Here is a 13,948-nt window from a genome sequence, read left to right as displayed (position 1 = left end):
CAAATTACCTGTTCTAATTTACCCGGAGATTCAAGTAATTGTACAAATTACATGCTAGAGCTTCATCAACCTAATGTGGCTAAATCCCCTTACCTTTAGAGCCTACAGATATGGACATTTTGAATAGTAGACTAGTGTGCCGTGTGAGTATGTATTATATGTACAGATTCTAACATTATTTTCAGTCACATCAAGGATGACATCAATAATGAGCATAAAACTTGAGATTAACACTCGTCTGGCTCTGGCTCTGGCTCAGTCCGTTTTGTCATTGGTCTTGCCATTATCAAAGTCACTTGATCAATGAGGTTGCATATTCGAATCCAGATCTGGTTTGTTCTTTGGTTAGAGATTCACATTATATTCCTGGGGGCTGTCAGATAACCCAACAATGGGCAGTGGTTTTCCCTGGGCAGTCATTAATGTGGCTCTCATTGTAAAAGAAATTCTTTAGCATGATGTAAACCACCTAGCCGTCAGATAAATAAATAAATGGGATAATCATCACCATAGTGATGTCATGTAATTTATGCGAGCACATGTACATGAATTAAATCTCTAGTTGCATTACGCACAGAACTAGCTACCTTTCTGATTTGTTGCTCCTTTCATGTTACCTTTTATAATGTACAGGTATCAAAATAGATTTTTTATCTTTGTGCCATTTTTCTGTCTTGATATATGTCTGCAACAATGTATTATGTTAAAATTCAAAATCCATGAGTAATGTCTACACTAGTTTCAGACAACATGACCCATAACTGCTGTTCACAAATTCAGCATATGAGATTAACAACAGGTAAGTAAATGAAAACAAAATGACTTTTGAACATTTTTTATGTTTTGTTTTTAAAATGGTTATGACATTTATTGCAGATGAGGTCTATCCAGACATTCCGTCGCCAGATTATGATGCATCATCGGATGAGGAAGAAAATGAGATAAATTATTCTATATCTAAAAATGGTAGCCTTGATACATCTCTCAATGGCCCAAGTGACGATGAATGCATAGGTATTTTTGGCTCTGATTTCTTGCTCATGGGGGCTTGATAGGTGGTGTTGATACTAAGGACATTACATAAATCTGGAGCTTTTTTGAACCTCTGATGGTCTGTCGTGTAAAAGTTGAAGGGAACTACAAATTTGGCTCTATGGTGGTATTGCTATTACTTACTAACATTTGGTAGTTAGAAACCTCAAAGCAGATTGCAGAATTATCAACAACTAACATCAGGTGTGATGATATATTGTTAACTGGCAGCTTGATGTGACATCCTTTAAAATGAAACGTTTTACTTTATTGGAACATTGGTGTACATTAAAGGAACATTGGTGTGAATTATTGGAACAATGGTGAACATTTGCTTTAGTACTGGGCTTAGGTAGATCATGCTAAATAGAATTCTTGCTGAGTACATCTATATTTAGTTAGTTCCATTCCATTGCTTGGGATCTAACACTGCTACCTGTAGTTTGCCCATGCTAACACTGAAGCGAATAGAAGATACTCAGTCATGCAGTTTCATGACAGTTCTCCTTTAGCTTCTAATACATGTATTTTGGCGTGCCATATGGGTAGGTAATATGAGACCTGAATTCATTTTATTTCTTTGCAGACATGTTTTCTGGTAGTGTGTTGAGGAAAGCTTTATCGTAATTGAAACATGCAAACTACAAGCACGTATATGCAGAACTATATATACGTTGCATCCATGTAAAAAGGACTGATCTTTTATGTGTGAAAAAACATTTGTGAATTTACCATTCACAGGTTTTCACCAATATATTATTTTAACACCTATCTTTTTAACAGATCTATTTTTCCACATATAAACTGATTCAGCTGTGAAAATAGGCCTTGGTGATAAGAACACATGTACTTGAGTGACTTTGTGTGTCCCTTGTAAGAAGCAGTGTAGATATAGGATTATGTACATCAGATTACAATTTTATGCTTAATTGGTTTTCATTTTCTTGTGTACTTCATGTATAGTCCCATTAAGCGGGCTCTATAATGATACTTAAAAGTATGTAAAGATGATTCATCTGGTTTTGTTTTTACCAGCTTCTCCTATATTACAGGTTGTTTTGAGCATATTCAGTCTAACAAAGACCATAGCAAATTGCCTAGATCTGCCCTCAGGTAGGAAAAGGTAACCTGCAGATGATGTGGCCTCTCAGGTCATGGTGTGCTGAATGACCCCTGGTCAAATACATATTCTTGACTTCAAGTATTAATTCTGTGCTCGTTGAAAATTCATATCGCATATATTCATATACACACTGGGTGAATGTCATGCAATGCTTTGTATAGTACCGGTAATCAATCCACAGCTAAAGGAAAAATGCGTGTAAAAGGAAAATATTTGTGATGTCATCATTGCTTAATTTGCATAAGCTGTATACAATGCTGGACACTACTCTGCAGGAAAAGAACATCTTTCAAAAAGTTTTATGGAAATATAGTTTGTCATAATTCTTTCCAATAGTTTTATGCAACAAGCTTTAAAATATTGGTGGCTAGGTTGTTAGCAGTTGCTGTGAGTTCATGCTGGCTTCCCCTCTACAACCTGCAGATCGTCATGGCTTCACCCATCATAACACTGGCTGCCATAGTATAAGTGAAATACACTTGCGTAGGCGTACAGAATAGAACAAACAAAAAAATGAATGATATATTACAGAATTGAGATTTCTGTTATTTGACGTTTAGTGTAATGTTGGTGAAACAAGTGTTTGTGAAAAGATTAAACACATCTGATATTGTACTTATTAATGTCACAGAATTAAACTTCACATTCTTCTGATAACCAGAGTTGAAACTGTCTCAGAGCTGATTGATTTTTCTCAGTATCGGCACTAATCAATACTGATCAGCACCTGAAGACTATAAACATACGTCAGTTGCAACAGCTCTCAACGGCATGTTACAGCTTGACTGACTTTTATTGATGGCTTCACGAAAAGGACCAAAGATAGTCTATACACCTTCAGGTATCCACATTCTACATATACCCACACCCAAAGTATTGCCAGAGGTGGAGGAGGAAGTGAGATTATTAGCATTTGTTAAGGTCGATATGAAGTCAATTATCATTCATCGATATGATGTCCGGTTGAGATATAAACAGCAGGATCAGACATTTTTATCTGAAAGGTTGACAAGAAAAATCAATCAGGTTCCTAAGAAAGGCGTTTGACCTTGTGCAAGTAAAATAGTGGTATTTCATGTAAATGCATATCAGTTCAGAAAAGGCAAAAATGCCTTACCTGTATCTCATAAGGTATAGGTGGGAATGTGTCATTGAACATGGATAGCATATACATACTTTATCAGATAAATGTTGTGGTGTGCCAAGATACCAATATCAAGAAAAATGGATATGTGTCAGTATGCATGGACTGCTGCTTATTTTAAAACTTCTAGCAGTACCACATGAACGCGCCTTCGTTCTAGCAGGTTTTATATTATTTATCTGCATGTAGAGTTACGAATGTTTGGTTGTAAACATTTAAATTCGGTTTCCATGTTGTTTTCTGCAGCGAGACATTATTTTCTATGTGAAGGTATGAAGGAGAGCTTTAACTAGATAGAGTCACATGAATTTTATTATTTCTAGGTGAGGTAAATTATACATGTGCTTAGTAAATGCACACAGTGTGGGTCAGCTAGTGTTGGGAAACCAGCTGTTGTATTGATTGGAGAGGGCAACATGAACATTAAAGTCCCTAATAAACCTTGACATGATTACATTCTCCTTAAGTTGTTCAGATATCACTGATGTGTTATTTTATGGACCTGTTTTTCAGGCTTGAACAAGATGTAGATGGTAATACAAGAATTCAGAGACAAAATGGTGTCATTAAAGGACAGGCGGAAAAGTATTTATCATTTTAATTTCAAGTGGTTGAGTCATTGGCTAAGTTGTGTTTATTAGGCTATGTCACACCCACTGCCCAGCTACATTAGGTGAAGGAAGTAAAAAACCCTGGGATCCAAGTGAGGGACATGGATAAAGTTTTAGTCTATTGTTACCCACTTTCCCAAGTGTAATTGGGTATATATCCCCTCAGGCAGCTGGAGTGAGTGGCATATGCTGAGCTATCACTCAGAACTCTCGGACTGAACTGACATAGACAGTGTGGAACAGGCTGATACAATATCGTCCTGTTTTAGGTGCTATATCTATCTCTTTGGGCTGTCATTTTTCTCACTTCTTGCTGCACTACATGGTCATCTGCAGCGAATCCTTTGCCTCCAAAGCTGATGTGTGACCTGCCATGTAAGTAGGCCTAATTATTCCATTCCTGCTATGCAGTGAATGTTTTAGTTTATTTACCTTTTACTGGATGAGGGTATTATTCTTAATACATAATTTTTTATTACTCCTTTTTTTTTAAGCTGGGTCTTTTAAAATACTTATTATATTTAATTAGATTTTGGTGCCTTTTACCTGCAGCCTTTTACTTACCAGTATTACATGTTTGATAGTGGTTATGTCCATATATTCGTTTTTGTTAACTGCTTTGCAATACACATCCATGTTTTGTTAGCAAATCTTGTTATTTGTTTAATAACATACATGTAATATTGGGTCATGAACTAGGTGTTTTGGCAGGTTGAATATATACAACTCTGAAGCTTCTACATGTAGCTTTTCACAACAGCACAGCAGGTACCTGCTTTCTAAAAATTTGTAAATTTGTATTTCTGACATTTGTAAATAGCAAAGCTCTGTTTTATTCATTATGTAGACCTACTGTTTTAGTATAATAGCTAGAGTGCAAATCCATACCTGAGCAGCTTCAGTATGTTTAGACCAATAAACGGAAGGTGGTATTATATGGTAGCACCTTCTGATTGACATTTGTAACTCATGTGCATTAGGCCTACAAATGTGTTGGAATGGTCCATGGATAGTATGAGTCACGTGGTGATGTCAGTGGCACCTTTGTCTTGATTGACACTGTGTAGTTCATGTAATGGAATTAGAGACTGTGGCTTTCGACCTGTGCTGCAGCTGTGGACCATGATGACCTGATGCTGCAAGGTGTGTCTGGGATCGTTGTTGATGACTAATTCATTATCTGCAAAGTAACAGTAAATGCATGCAATTAACTGTACACATGTCAGACAGGTGATGCAACAACCTGATCCATAGGCCAAGTACTATAGTCACACTCTGGCCGTCTTCTAGTAGATCATGCTTTATTCATCCATATCCCATTTATGCCTGTAGGCCGTCCATGTCGTTTGTTCCATGCTTCTTAGTGGTTCATTAGAATTACAGTTTGTATTATATTCTGCCTTCAGAAGTACATGTACATGTACATATAACTGTTAGGCTTTTGTCAGATTTTGGGCATCCCATAAAGAGTTTTTGTCCACTTGTATTCGTTTTTTGCATGAATTACATTATAATTGCCCCCTAATGTGTAAATTAACTGCACATGCTGTTATTTTAATGGAAGGACATTTTAAAATCCATTTATGTTCAGAATTTAAGCATGCAAGTAATAAATAAACAAGTAACAAAGTTCCAAGAAACTGTTAAATATTTGATCAGACATATACATGTATGCACTTAACATTTAACTCACTGTTGTACTTCGGAATCTTCTTGGTACTTTCATTCGAATCACACATTGGCATGCTTAACTGTTTTTCTTGCAGATATATAAATGTTGACCCAGTTGGTCACGATAACAGTGGGCTTTATGCCAAAATAAACTCAAAAGTTGGGATATGTGAAAAGTGCATGCAGTTAATATGTGCTTTATTTTGCAGAGGATGTATGTCCTGCCCTACCAGAGCCTGACCCAGACTATCTGTATGAGGAGGAGGACAGTTTGGATAGCCCAGTGCTGCGAGCAGGACGTCAAGATGTGACAATCATTCAGGTGGGGAATCGCAATCACTCAGGATCCACTGACTACGACGACAACAGAATGACCTCTGAACACCACCACCGAGCCCGCTATCCCTCAGAATCTGATGGGCAAGGACTTATTTTACCAAAGAAACTTCCAAATCCATGTCTTGAATCCAAGGAACGGACAGCACTACACCGAGAACTGCTGATGAACAATAAATTGTAAGTTCTGATATTTTCCCCCAACTCATTTGGTAGTGACTGAGTAAATTTCAGAGTTTTTTTATTTGTTAGGCATACCAGATTTATTGTAGGTATACATGTAGCTTTTGACCCAACAGGAATTGCCTCATTCTGTTGGCAGAATATTGAAGGTGAACTAGGCTTTGCTTCTGCAGCAAGTACTCTTGGCTGAAATCAGGAGACAATTTAGTTTTGAAACAGACAAGCATGTGTATGTGTGCATGTTAGGTAGTGTAAAGGGGCTTTTATTGGCTCAGATGGCTAAGGGGCTGGCTGACTGTGAGTGTCTGACCCTTGACCAGTGAGGTCACATGTTGCAATATTGCTCCTGTCGGACAAAAAGTGGCTTTAAGTCAGGAGGTGTGTCAGGATCCTGCCATTGGGTTGTGGTGTATTTTGCGTATTGTATTTTCTTTTGCATATAAACCTTACTGTCGTCATGTAAGTGAAACATTCTTGAGTATGACATCAAAGACCAATCAAATAAATAGAGATGTGCAATAGAGAAGTTTCTTGAATTACAATGTAAGTTGTCACAAGTCATTACAGGTTACATAACATTAAGATTGTCATTGTTACAGTTGAAAATTATGTTTCCCAAGTATTAACGACTACATTAGTCAAGAGAATAACTGTTTGTGTATTTTAAATTGGGTAGTTTTGTTGAAGTATATTTAATGCTTCATTCTAATCATAATTTCTTTCAAAGATGTTGATTGCTTTCTCCTTTAAAACATATCATATCTGTTCCAATCACATTCAAATCGAAACCAGCCTAGAAAAGTTCTGTATGTTTGAAATTATTCTCCTTTCATTTGTCATTTTATTGAGTTAAAAGAGTGGATTACAGATGTATTTAGGTTGTGCGATACATCAGTTGAATATAGTACATGTATTGCAGAAGACTATTGCAGCTACAGTTCTACAGCAACATTCACTGTATTCTTTGTACATGTTCTCGTAAAAATAGGGCCATAAAATAAATGTGACCTTGTTTAGAATTGATTTCATTTCCTGTGCAGAGGGAAAAATGTGCTGAAAAAATCAGAACTCCAGAAAAAATTGATGGAGAGAGAAGATATGAGAAAAAGGAAAGAATTTGAGACATACAAGTTACTAAAGAGATCAAGTTTGGAGATACAGCTTGAGGAACGGGCCAACAGACTTAAAAAGGTGAAACAAAATTTCTGAAAAATATTTATTCAGTTAAAGATGTAAATGGAATGCAGATCAAAATAATTGGAACACGGATCAAAATAATTAAGACATATTTATGTGTATCCAAAATAATTTTTTTGATAGTAATTTTGTTTTACATTTGTCTAATGCATGAAGTTACCATGTAGAAGTCATGGGGAATTTAAACAGAGAGTAATGGACTTGTTGCAATTAAAATTGATAACACCACATTTAATGTATGAAGTTTGATTGTGGTTTCTTTCATGTTTTACCTCTTTCAACTGTTAGAGTGGGATTTGGCATTTAATTTATTGACGCTTCCAAGAACAGCTCATCAGTGTTCAGTTCTTTTTCTGTTTTCCTCTAGGATGAGGCTGAAAATATGAAGTCAATATCCGAAGACACCTCCAACAGATCTGAGTTTTCAAAAGTTCATGCCAAAATCACTGCACGGGCATGTGACCAATAAATCCTACTGATTCCTCAGTCCTGCCACATTGAGGGAGACTAATACAAGGGGAAAAACAGACACAGCAAATGAAAAACATCATGAGCATGGATGATGAAACTTAAACTGACCACCTTACTTTGGACATTGGTGAACCTGCTTAGCGTGTGTGATTATTGTGACACCAGTGACTTTCCCACCTTGTTATGAGCCTTAAAAAGCCAGGTATATGAATGTCTGAGGTATTCATTATCATTTGCTTGAAGAAAAGTGACTCAAATGAGCAAGAATGTTTTCATAATAATAACCCGGATTGCATTGTAGTTGACCTATGACCTCCTGTCCTTATTAATTTGGTGCCTATGAAGGGTGGGCTTTCTGGATTTACTTGCACATGACCAACAGGTAATCCATTCAACTTGTGCCTGAACTGATACGCAAATGGCAACATGTTACACAGTATTATTGTTGTTTTCCTTCCTTCCCTTTGTAGCACTGAATTGTATACAGCTTCTTTGGTGTTATCATCATTGTTTTGGGCCAGTCTTAAACTAACCTGTCCTTGTCTTAAAAGTTTATTGTTTCTTGTTTTTGGTAGGCTTACATGTAGATGCATGTATGCCCTAGTCATATTTTAAACCACTTGAATTATTGAAGTGAATAACCTTTTGTTCGGGAAGCTACTATATACTCTTTCTCCTGGTTTCACTTGATCAGCATTGGCACAGATGATCATTGCTCATTTATATTGTGAAGTCAATTCAGGTCTGCTCTCAAAGTTTGATCAGGTACATGTAGATCTCAAAAGCTGGACCCCACTATTCAGCCAATATGATTTGACACTGGCATGAGCTCGGGTAAACTTTTTCTCCTAGATAAAACTATGCTGCTAATCAGTTTTGTTGACTGGGATTTGTTAGTGTGGGTCAATCATCTGTAACACGATGTTCAATGTATATCTGTATATGAAAGTGTATACATGTGCCTCTATTAAAACGATGGCTACTCACCTCATTTTAATGTATGGGAATAGAAAGGCGGTGGCAAAAGAGCAAAGAGCAGTGTTTCATTTTTAGTTATAAGTTAGGTATGTTTTATTGGCATGTTCATGAAGAATACAGTAACAGTTGTACATCTTGAATGTTTAATGGAAGCCGTGTTATCATATTATTGGGCAATACTTAGTAATATTTGGTAATATATTCATGAGTTGTGTGTTGGCCAAGTCCCTGGGTTTCGGATCACCAGTCCCCAGGTTTAGTTGTCATCATTATTAATGATTTTGATGTTTATTATGTGACAGATGTCCCTCAGCTCTAAATACTGTACTTCTAGACAAATGTACCAGTATGTATTTAGTGTGTGCCTTGTTCCATGTCAGTTTACCCTTCTGTTGTATGCATGCTTATTTAGCTGTGCTTGTGGTTTGTTGATATTGTTAAGGCATCTTTATTCGACTAAAAACATTTCTGTTGTTTGAACCAGATAACTGCTTTAGACACAACAATGAAAGTTATAATATGCTACAGGTTTGAAAATGTGGAAAATGTTCTAGTCCAGAACTATGGTCATGTACTGTTGAATTTCTTTGAACATTTGTTCACTATTACAAGATATGCTACTACTATTAAAACCTTCATAAAGCACCAATAAAATAATTGAATGTAAAGTTATGCTCGCATTATACATTTTCATATTTGAAAGATCTAAGTATTGCTTAGGTAATGCGCAATATTGTTTTGAAATACATGTATAGTGTATCAGTTTCGTTTCCAGTGGTAATAGTGTCTCGTCCACAAGGGAGACAACTTCTACAGTATTACATATTATGTGATTTGATGGTGTGTAATTCTGTTTCTTTCTTTCTCTTAGTCCCTTTTGTTTTCTTGTTTGAAGCAACATTTCCTGTCAGGAGGTTGTTCTAATAAAACACAGTATAAATCTTGCTCTGTTTTAAAGTTTCAGAATTGAGGTATGCTACTTAGTATTTATTTTCCTGAAAAAAGGGGCTCAGAAAAATTATTTAGAAAGACTGCTAACTCCTGTAATATGGGCTTAAGCTCATTGCAACTCTGCTGCTTTGTATTTTTGCAATTTCTAATGAACAACAAGAGGAATTTCGTCTTCTGGGGGTGCAGCAGAATAAAAATGAATGTCAGTAAATGTAATAGTAATATTGCATAAGCTGTAACATGCATTAAGTTTTAAAATGCCATGCATAGCATGATGTGAATAAAAGTTAATTTATGTATGCAAGTAGATCCATATAAAACAGATATTATCAAAATCAGATGTAAACCTTGCTGGTATTGTACATTTGTACTTAATCATGGTTTGAGTTCTGGCTATTCTGCCACTGTTCACATGGCTGAATTAACATACATAATCATGACAAATGTGAGCTTTTGGGTGCATTTACATTAGAATAGCGCTTCCATATACATACATGTATTAGAAACCAAATGACAACATTGTTTTATTTGTATCTCAACTGGGCTTTCTGAATTATGATGACAGTATTTCCTAGCTGCAAAACACTGTTGCACAGAAAACCACAAAGTATAGGTCCATTCAGGTGCTATGAAACCTCTTGCTGTGACCAAGGCCATTATGACTGCTTCTCTTTCACCGGTAATTTCAAGCAATAAACACTGAACACAAAAAAGTCATTTCTGGTGTTCACACGTGTGTACCGGTAATTATAACATGGTGAGATACAAAATGTGTTTGTTACACATATTGCAGACGAAACAACCCTGTTGTCTCACCACTGGTTGTGAAAAAAGATTTGCTACATATAGCGATACATTTATAATACACGTATAATTTTATATAGATCTTTCTCTCTCTCTCTCTCCACAAACAGGATCTAATCCACTCAAAAATTATGTGATTCACAGGTAAACAAATGTTGATTTGGAATTAATAATCGATTTCAGTGTGTGGAAAAATATGTATATTTTTCTTCATGTTTATAGACCATTTAAAAGATTTTTATAGTGGATTACACATGACAAATACCCCACCCTCACCTCCTTTGTAATATTGCTATATTTATGCCTTTTGGCTGTTGTACGCTACTTGCTTTTCCCAGCTATTCATATATCCTGTCTCATTCAAATCCCCTATGAATATTATGTTTTCTTGTTGTTCATAGCAGCATGTATTTTAAGGGGGAGAATTCCTTGTGTGGGTTAATAAATCTACAATAATTTTAACGTAACTGTAACTAATTAGTAGTTGACACAGTGATACCAGTGGCATATCTTAAACTTGTATGCAATTTTTGGCTGTTATATTACAAGTATATATATGTACATTCACTGCCGGTAATATCCTCAGTTATCTATCTCCAGTAGTACATTCCAAACATATACTTTAATATACAGTTTGAAAGGGATACCTTTCCATGAAATCCATGACATTATGAGGTCAAATATTCCTTAGTTATGTATACTTTCTTGTACTCTCATAAATCTCGTTATCAAATGATGGTATGAAACATACCTTTTGAAAATCACATTCCTACTGACATTTTTGCTTTTTTTAGTGAAAGGAAGTGTGAGCTGTGAAAATAAAAATTACAAACTTGATCAGTAATGCTGTGATAGATTTAACAGCACTTAACAAATTAATGTTATAGATTAATTAATTTATATTGTATATTGGGACCAAAAAGGAGGGAATAAAAATAATTCCGTAATTTGTGGAGTTTTGTGCATGCCTATATCATTCTCTTAGACAGGTCGGATTGATGTAGAGTAATATTTGTTAAGTTGTTTTCATTAAAGCAATGTCGGGTCAGATTGGATTAGATGACTGAAGTATAGTTGGCTTAATTAAATAGAACACACATGGTGCTTAATTGTAAATTTCTGTCATGTTTTGTTTCAAGGGGGTTAAATCCACACCTTTTTAATCAATTTATTGTTATGTCACACTTATTTTAATGTTGTTAGCTCATATTTGACTTTTCTGTGCAAATTATTGATATTGTCTTTATTCTGTGGACATTGTGTTAAGTCACCAATGGAACTGATGGTGAGAAGGCACCTCTTGTAAACTATCTAATGAATACATAATCATCAGAATAAAAATGACCACCTTATAGTGATGTTTGTTTTGCTTCATTCCCATGAACTGTAAGGAGAGTTGTACGCCTTTGGAAATATTTATGAAAATTTGTTAGAGTATTGATCACCATAGTATGAATTATTGATGTCTCTATTGGTGCTGTAATAATCCTGTAATTTATATATGTCATGTTTTCTCCACATTTTTTCATAAAACAGTCATTTTTAAAAAATATAAAAACTAAAAAATTACTACAAACAAGAGAACATCTTTACACATGGTGCATGCAATTTTAGGTTCATATTGTAGTTAATATATGGCTTGATAGCAGAGGGCTACCATACTAAAGTCTAAAACTGTAGTCTTTAGTTTGCTTTTTTAGCTTCTGGACAATGCAATATAAATAGTTAAGTGTATTGTAGCCTTTAAATGTACAGGGTTCCGGTTAATTGTGATGATTGCTTTGTGGTCCTACACACATGATAGAGCTATTTGGAAGATTTTCACAATGCCCTACCAAGCCGAACGAAATGTCTGGAATGTGTATTATTCTATGTCAGAGCTGGCATTTACTGGCAGATGAACGCTTCTATCAATGTAGGATGACCAAGCTCTTGGCCCAAACAATTGCAGTGAGAGCTTTAACTTGCATCGTTACTTATTAGCAATCATGAACTGCTTGTTTGTACTATGTTTCAAGGAGTTTAGGGTTGACACGTTTTGGTTGACGGCTGGTATGCGAATGTCTGTTTCAATGCGTAGATAGTGCACAGTTCATCACACCACTATGATGACGTGAAATTTTCAGGCTGGATCAGATACAAATAGGTACAGAAGTCCATTTACGGAAGCCTGTTTGTGTCCCTGTGAAAAAAAAAAAGAAATTTGGACTTTCCTATGGCGAAATTTCAATTTTTTTTTTTCCTCATTTTTTCCCCCCAGTTTTTTGGCGAAATTTCAATTTTTTTCTCTTGATTTTTCGACTTTGTTATGTCATGTAGTTGGTATCGCGATTACGAGCAAACCATGCACACATACTTTGCATATTGCTGTATACAATGTCTGCGTGTGTCATCAGAACATGTGATTGACCCTGAAGGAAGTAGAAATTTCGAGAAAGATGTCTAAATTTCGAGAAAACGGCTAAATTTCAAGTTTCTGATGTCATCGTGCTAGTATGGGTATTTGGAGAAAACTATGCACATATTCCTTGTGTGTTACTGCATATCTTGTCTCTGTATGTCATCAGAAAGTCATTGACAGGTTGTCAAAATTTCGAGTGAAGAAACTTGAAATTTCGACAGTCTGGTGAGTCTAGATCTGTGTGAAAGATTTCGATATGAGAAAGTTGAAATGAGTCAACCCTAAACTCGTGGAAACAGGACAAATAAGCAGTTCATGACTGATAATAAGTGACAATGCAAGTTAACGCTGTCACTGTATTTTTTCGTGCCAAAAGCTTGCTCATGGCGAAAATTTCGAGAAAAAAAAAGAAATTTGGAGAACAGAAATTCGAAATTTCGAGAAAAAAAATATAGAAATTTGGAGAAAAAGGGTCGAAATTTCGACAGAAGATATTTGAATTTCAACACAGGAAAGTCGACCAAAAAGTTCAACTTTTTCACTCTCAAATTTTTTTTTAACCATGACACTTATGGATTTCCGTAAATAGAAGTTGGACTATATGTACACAGTGTTAAATATTGTGTTATAATAACAGAATGCATTCTAGCATCACTGAGACAACAAACTTTAAAACTTAACAGACTTCCTGTTTAACGTTTGAGCATTTTTTGAGAGTACTAGAGTCCAAAGCTATGGACATTTTTACATTCATATGAATAAAAGGGTTTTTTTATGTCATGTTTAGAAAAAATGCACGATGGTAGACGCGGTTTTGTGATAACAGTTTTGTTAAGGTTACGATCTTGTTTTTCAACGGGACTTTTCGTTGAGAATGGGACTTGACTCGCTGAGCTGGAAAAGGAGGCTGACAAGCTAGCAGTATACACCAGGACGCTTAGTTTTACACGGAGGGACGGAATTGGTGCGAGACTAAGGGAAATATCTAGCTGCGCTTCGCATATATGTACAGGGAAAGTCAAACTGCCCTCAAGTAATAAAGCTCA

The 13,948-nt window shown here is 35.7% G+C and overlaps 1 protein-coding gene across 1 annotated transcript in view; it reads left to right on the top strand.

Moving 5' to 3' along the window:
* The window catches only part of LOC135471023 (uncharacterized), a 30,292-nt gene extending 18,344 nt beyond the window's left edge, over positions 1 to 11,948 (top strand). Inside the window, exons 5-8 of the mRNA XM_064750070.1 lie at positions 877 to 1,014; positions 5,791 to 6,097; positions 7,141 to 7,291; positions 7,665 to 11,948. Coding sequence (XP_064606140.1) covers positions 877 to 1,014; positions 5,791 to 6,097; positions 7,141 to 7,291; positions 7,665 to 7,766 — 698 coding nt within the window. The 3' untranslated portion in view covers positions 7,767 to 11,948. The remainder of the gene's footprint in view (positions 1 to 876; positions 1,015 to 5,790; positions 6,098 to 7,140; positions 7,292 to 7,664) is intronic.
* The last annotated feature ends 2,000 nt before the right edge of the window (positions 11,949 to 13,948 follow it).

The sequence above is a fragment of the Liolophura sinensis genome, chromosome 7, assembly GCF_032854445.1.
Source record: "Liolophura sinensis isolate JHLJ2023 chromosome 7, CUHK_Ljap_v2, whole genome shotgun sequence".
NCBI lineage: Eukaryota > Metazoa > Mollusca > Polyplacophora > Chitonida > Chitonidae > Liolophura > Liolophura sinensis.
This window is presented reverse-complemented; position numbering and strand designations above follow the sequence as displayed.